The following is a 7160-nucleotide window of genomic DNA, read 5'->3' as shown; positions in this document are numbered from 1 at the left end:
GAGATGGGGGAAGGAAGAAAAAGAGAAGGGAGGGAGGGAGGAAAGAAAGAAGAAAAAAGAGAAAGAAGGAAGGAAGTAAAAGAGAGAAGGAAGGAAGAAAAAGAAAGGAAGAAAAAGAAAAGAAAAGAAAAGAAAAGAAAAGAAAAGAAAAGAAAAGAAAAGAAAAGAAAAGAAAAGAAAAGAAAAGAAAAGAAAAGAAAAGAAAGAGAAGTCTACTATCACGGGGGGGAATGAGAATCAAAAGTCAACAACAGCAGCTGCAAATCCAGCGGTTCCTTCCGTCGTTCTCGGCTCTTCCCGCGAAGAGGTCAAAACCTCTGATCTGGCGGCTTACGCTCTCAACTTTCCCGGAACTCCCGTGAATTCCGAAGGAGCGCCGATTAGGAGGCAGGCAGGCAGGCAGCCGCTGAAAGCCGGGACGACTGCGGCTGGGGCGGCGGGTGGCAAAGAGGCCGGGCCGGCAACCCCTGCCACTGGAGCCCCGCTCTTTACCCGGGGCTCGGCTCTTCCCCTCCGCTGCCTGCCTGGCTGGCCGCCCTCTCTCTTTGCGCAATCAGGGCGCCCTGCGGGTTCGCCCCGGCAGGCAAAGCAGGCGGAAAGACACCCAGCCGCCGCCGCCGCTGTTGCCGTTCCAGCTGGGGCCTTTCCCCGGATTGCGCCAGCAGCTCGTGGGCGTTTTCCCGCTTGCTTGCTTGCTTGCCTGCCTGGCCTCCCGCCCCCTTCGCCCCGAGGAGCGCCCAGGAAGGAGAAAAATCCCCGAGAGGCTTCCAACAGCAACAGCTGCCCGACAAAGCCGTTTCCTCGGCCCAGGGCGAGCAGGCGGCCACTTGGCATCCGACGCCCCCGCGCCCGGGCGGGGCTCGCCAAAGCCACGTGGATCGCATCGTCGCGCAGTCTGGAAGTTTGTAAATAGCTTTTATTTTTGTTTTGAGAGCAAGAGAGAGAGAGAGAGAGAGAGAGAGAGAAGGCGAAAGTTCCAGCCGGTTGCAGGAGAGGAGAAAGTGGTGGCTGATTGGCTGGCTGGGGACATTGAACTGATGGCAATTGGGGCGATGCTGGGTCCCTCGGATGGCTGAAGAAAAACGTTCGGAACCCGGGACCGCCCGGCGTCGCGGCGGGATGGAGGCGACCGACTCCAAGTTGGGCAGCGCCGGCAGCCTCTGGCAGGACACGCTGGCCATGGCGCTGACCCCCAGCAAGCCCCTCTCCTCGGCGGGCAGCCAGGGCTGCCGAGAAGGCGGCGGCAGGACCCGAGCCCTGCGCGTGGTTTACATCGTCACCGAGGATTTGGAAAAACCGCTGCCCTTCTTGTGCCTGCAGGAAGCCTGCAGGGAGGTCCCGGCCACGGAGCTCGCCACGGTGCCTTTTGGCACCCTGATGCTGGGAGACACGGACAGCCTGGGCCGTTTCTATAACGCGGGTGAGTCGTCGTCCCCCCCGCACACACACACACCTTGCGCCGCGCTACCCCCTGGCCCGGATCCTGCGCTAAGGACTGCTGAGCGGAACTTTGGGTTTTTTTAAAATCCTAACTGGGTTCCCGCGCAACACCCCACCCCAAACCATAAGCCAGGTTTTCCCCGTCCTACGTAGCAGTAACAGAGTTGGAAGGGACCTTGGAGGTCATCTATTCCAACCCCCTGCTCACGCAGGAGACCTATTGGACTTCCCAATTTGGAGAGGGCAGCTTCGTAATTGTAATGGCTGGACTCCCACAAGCGGAGGTTTGAAGTTTTGACACATTCTTAGTGTTCTTTATTTCAGCAAGAACTGGTTGGGAGGGAGGCGGGTTAAAAACTGGGTTACTATAAGCCATAATGTGGCAGTCTAATTCTGAACGAATTCTGAGCGTTTTGTGTGAATCCAGCAAGTTGTGCAAACCTAAAAGGTTGCGTTTAACACCTGGTTAAATACACAGGCTTAACATATTGCCAGCCAAAATGTTTCCTGCGATTTCCTGAACTTTTTGCAAGTTTGAATCTATTCTTTGAGGACTCAGTCAAACCATGCCTTTCTTTCCAAATATACAGTGTAGGAATCAAATTATGCCTTAGTAAAAGGTAGGGAATCAATTCTATCTATTGCTCTGCAAGAGGCCAGTCCTCCTCTCTCCCTCCCCCCCCCCTCTCTCTCAGCCCAACCTACCTCACAGGGTTGTTGTTGTGGGGAAAGTAGGAGGAAGCCGTGTCAAATATATGTTTTGCTGCCTTGAGTGATTTATATAGAAGTGATAAAGGCAGGAAATAAATAAATAAATGCATTCCTATATAGACTAAGTTTTCTTGCAGAAACTTTGCAGCTGCAGCAATCTGTGGAAAATTCAATTACGTAAACCAGAAGAGAAGAAAGGGTTTTTTTCCCCCCAGTTGCTTGAAAAAGCTTTCATGAATTTCAGTTTCTTAGAAACTCTTCAGCCTTAGATCGTGATTGCTGGTTTTAAAAATTGTTATTAGATCACTTTGAACTAATCGGAAATTAATATACCAGTCCTTGAGCACATAAAGAATTAAGTTTCATTAAATTTCACTTATTTGTTTCAAGATGTAATACTGCCCCTCTTGTCAAAGCAACTCTGGGCAGTGCACAGAATTTAAAATCAAATTGACAGCAGAAATAACTGTAAGTACAACATGTGATCACAAGGAAATAAAAAATTAACAAGTCAAGTCACTGTTTGGTTGTTCATATTGGAGGGTATGTTATTCCAGAGCTTCGTTAATGAAATCTAAACTAATTATTCAGTAATCTAATAAAATAGAATTTGAGTATTCTGTAGAAAAGTTCCGCTGAATGTTTTTAGTGCATCTAATCATCCTATAGGTTTCTGAGTTCAGAGGCAAAGAACTATTTCTCAATGTCTATTAATTTATCATTTTAATGGGAAACTGCCGGAACTTAATCTTGGAACTGTCAACATGCAAAGCACATACTTTTCCACTGAGCTGGTGCCTCTCTGAATCCTTCTGTTTTTAGCAGATGCAGAAAAATATGGAGCACGGTTAGTGAAGGCAGCTTTTCTAAAGCCAGCTTGAACATTTGCTATCTTTCTTTCCCATATAAGGGTCTAATCTGCTCTGGATGATTCTGAGGGTTATTTTGCTAGCACAGGGGTCAGCAACCTGCAGCTCTGTAGCTGCATGTGGCTCTTTCACCCCTCTGCTGCGGCTCCCTGTCACTCAAAATATGCATCACAAACGCCAATGTGTGACACTCGCCGGCACACAATTTATTTAACTTTTCAAGCATGGATAAATCCAAGAAAAGAAAAGTTTCAGGAGAAAACAGAATTCAACTACATATGCTAGTTTTGTGGCCGCTCAGGAAATAGTCAGGCATGGGAAGGGTTTTGTGGCTCCCAGTGTTTTCTTTTCTGTGGGAAACGGGTCCAAATGGCTCTTTGAGTGTTTAAGGTTGCAGAGCCCTGTGCTAGCAGATAAAATTAAGGATATTGTGCGGTATTTGCAAACACCGATAAATCCCCCCCCCTTCTTTCTTTCTTTTTTTTGGGAAATCGATATATAGACTGATCTCTTCCAATCCGTTGTTCATTGTGTCACTCTCCAGATTTGTTGCCCTTGTTTGGTTAGACAAGAGGTTCTCCTGCTTCATTTCTATTTCCTAGTCTGGTTTTTTTAAAACTTGGCAATTTTAAAACTTCAACTCCCAGAATTCCCCAGCCAGTATGCATTGAAGTCCACACATCTTAAAGTTGCCAACATTGAGAATAGCAATAGCAATAGCCCTAGCTTAGACTTAGACTGGTTTGGTTCTGCAACCTAACAAGACAGACACAGACTTCAGGGGATAATTAGAACTGCAGAAAAAACAATTACTACCAACCTGCCTTCCATTGAGGACCTGTATACTGCACGAGTCAAAAAGAGGGCTGTGAAAATATTTACAGACCCCTCACATCCTGGACATAAACTATTTCAACTATAGTTAGCATTGTACACCAGAACAACTTAGACACAAGAACAATTTTTTCCCAAACGCCATCACCCTGCTAAACAAATAATTCTCTCAACACTGTCAAACTACGTACTGTCTGCACTACTATTAATCTTTCATCTTCTCGTTGTTCCCATCACGCATCTCCTTCCACGTATGACAGTATCTGTAACTTTGTTGCTTGTATCCTTATGATTTATATTGATATTGATTGTTTCCTGATTGCTTATTTTTACCCTATGATTATCATTAAGTGTTGTACCTTATGATTCTTAATGAACGTATCTTTTCCTTTATGTACACTGAGAGCATAGGCACCAAGACAAATTCCTTATGTGTCCATTCACACTTGGCCAATAAAAAATTCTATTCTATTCTATTCTATACCGCTTCACAGTGCTTTAAAGCAGGGGTCTCCAACCTTGGTCCCTTTAAGACTTGTGGACTTCAGCCCTCTCTAAGCGGTTTACAGAGTCAACGTATTGCCCCCAACAATCTGGGTCCTCATTTTTACTGACCTTGGAAGGATGGAAGGCTGAGTCAACCATGAGAAACACTGACCTATATGGTATAGGGTAGAAGTGTTTTACCGTTGCTTTCTCTCATAAAGTATTAAACTATACCTTAGTTATACCTTTTTACTGTCACTAACTTGATCATTCACCTCCATCAGATACCTAAGTAGGTATCTATTTTACCTGGGTGGTTGAGATAACTTTCCACTTTGGGTCTCTCTGCTGTGGGCATATACTTTTGTTGTGTGTTTGTGGCTTTGAGTCAGGGTTTGTTTTGTTTTTTGACTCATGGCATCTGCCTGAACAAGTCCCTGTGGTTTTCTTGGCAAGATTTCGTAAGTAGTTTGCCCTTTTTTCTTTTTTTTTTAAATCTAAGAAAGAGTGACTGGCCCCATTGTTTGTAGAGATTCTCAGTCATCCAGGTCGTAGTTAACTCAAAGATGTTTTTTTTTTCCTTCAAAAGGCAACTGGACTGTTTTTTTCCCTTGTGGATGAAAACGTTTTGCTTCTCATCCAAGAAGCTTCATCAGTTCTGATGGCATTAGTGGTAGGGGGGAAATGGAAGGATAGGTATTGCCAGTTGAAGTGGATGGAGGGTGGGAGTGGAAGGATAGGTTCTGCAAAGACATATAAACTTTCCATCTCCCCCACCATCCTCTACTATCCATCCTTCCATTCCTCCCACTCCCCTAGTCCCCCCACCCCTCCATTTCCCCCACCCCCTATTCCTCCCACCCCCCGTCAGAACTGATGAAGCTTCTTGGGTGAGAAGCAAAACATTTTCTTCTTCCTCCTCCTCAAGGAAAAAAACAGTCCAGTAGCCTTTTAGAATAGAATAGAATTCTTTATTGACCAAGTGTGTGATTGGACACACAATTAATTAATTAATTAATTAATTAATTAATTAATTAATTAATTAATTTGGCAAGTGTGATTGGACACAAAAGGAATTTGTCTTTGGTGTATATGCTCGCAATGTACCTAAGGAGAATAAAATACATTCATCAAGAATAAAAAGGTACAACAATTAGTGAGATTCAAGGTAACTAATAAGCTATCAAATCGTACTAGGAAACAAATTAAAACAATATAAATTGAAAGATACCAGCAACATGGTTACAGTAATAAGTGGGAAGAGATAGCTACTAGTAAGGAAGAGAAGAATAATAGTAATACAGTCTTAGTAAATTATTTGATAGTGTTGCGGGAATTAGTTGTTAAGCAGAGTGATGGCATTTGGGAAAAAAACTGTCATTGTGCCTAGTGGTTTTGGTGTGCAGTGCCCTATAGTGTCTTTTTGAGGGTAGACGTTGAAACAATTTATGTCCAGGATGTGAGGGGTCTGTAGATATTGTCACAGCTTTTGAAGGAAAAAGCACCTTTGAGATGACTGGCCCAAGGTGAACCAGCTGACTTCATGACCAACACAGGATTAGAACTCATGGTCTCCTATTTTCTAATCTGATGCCTTGACTAACTCTTCCTGTATGCTTCCAAAAGTCTTTGCTCATCTCTCATAAGAACGCCTCACCACCGCTGCGATGAAGCAGCTGTGCAGGGCCTTGAGGGAACAACACAGATTTACTCATGGTTTATTTAGCACACCCAATTTTCTGGATCTTCGCCCAACACACTTGAAACACAAACTGATCAAAATAAGCTAGGTTTCAGCAATACACCAGGTTAGCGTAGCCAACTTGTGGTTGCGTGTACTGCTTGAACAGTCAGTCACTTAAGTTCATACACTGTCATTCATTTGAACATAATTTTGGGCCTAGCCACAATTTTTCACTTGTTGTAAGCCAGGGGTGTCCTACTCTTATTTCATTGAGGGCTACATTAGGGTTGTGTTTGACCTGGGGGGGGGGAACGACACAGATGAGTGGGTGGGTGTTGCCAGCTCAATGTCACTCATGTCAGGGACAACTGTGGTGGCCCGGGCAGGGCTGGAGGGAATTCTCCTGCAGCCCTTTGACAATGAAAACGTGCAGCCCTCCTGAGATTCATATTCGCTGGCAGAGGCACTGTGAGTCGGTCCTTCACTGTTTCCAGCGGCCAGATCTAAGCACCCTGTGGGCCAGATCCAGCCTCCAGGCCTTGAGTTTGACACCCCTGTTCTAAGCCATGGATGGCAAACCACAATGTCCAGTTCATACATGCTAATCCATGCAATATACAAGAAAACCCTAATGTACGCAGGAAAGATATTTAATTGAATGGAAAAAATGGATTGATTATATACAAAACAGATATCAGATTAAGAAATATCAGATTGCCTTTGAATAATTAGAAAGTTATTTTATTTAATGGGGAGGGGGTTGGGAGATGAAAAGCTTTGGATGAGGTTAATTGGATTGGAAGGGAAAATTTTATTCTATGTTTGGTTTATGTATAACAATACCTTGTGATTGACCGGGAAGCCGGGGGAAGGAGGGGAAGGGGGTTTTTTGGGAGGGGGGGGGAAAAAAGGGGCGAAAATGTCTTTGTTTTTTTTTTTAAACTTTTTCAATAAAAAAAAAAGATTGGAAAAAAAAGAAAAAGAAAACCCTAATGTGGCTTAATGAAGTGTGTGAACACAGATAACATGGTGCTAATTCAAGAATGAATTATATGCAAATCGGAAACTGATTTGCATATAATTCTTGGCCACCATAGGTGATCTTATTAAGCCAGAAACTATCTACATGATGAATT

At 44.4% G+C, this 7160-nt stretch overlaps 1 protein-coding gene across 1 annotated transcript in view; it reads left to right on the top strand.

The window, feature by feature from the left end:
• The first annotated feature begins 1057 nt into the window (after positions 1-1057).
• Positions 1058-7160, top strand: part of MAP3K6 (mitogen-activated protein kinase kinase kinase 6) — a 77252-nt gene continuing 71149 nt past the window's right edge. The window contains exon 1 of the mRNA XM_058196505.1: positions 1058-1420. Coding sequence (XP_058052488.1) covers positions 1069-1420 — 352 coding nt within the window. The 5' untranslated portion in view covers positions 1058-1068. The remainder of the gene's footprint in view (positions 1421-7160) is intronic.

This window comes from Ahaetulla prasina, chromosome 10 (assembly GCF_028640845.1).
Source record: "Ahaetulla prasina isolate Xishuangbanna chromosome 10, ASM2864084v1, whole genome shotgun sequence".
Lineage (NCBI taxonomy): Eukaryota > Metazoa > Chordata > Lepidosauria > Squamata > Colubridae > Ahaetulla > Ahaetulla prasina.
Note: the sequence above shows the minus strand (reverse complement) of the source record. Positions and strands in the feature narration are given on the sequence as shown.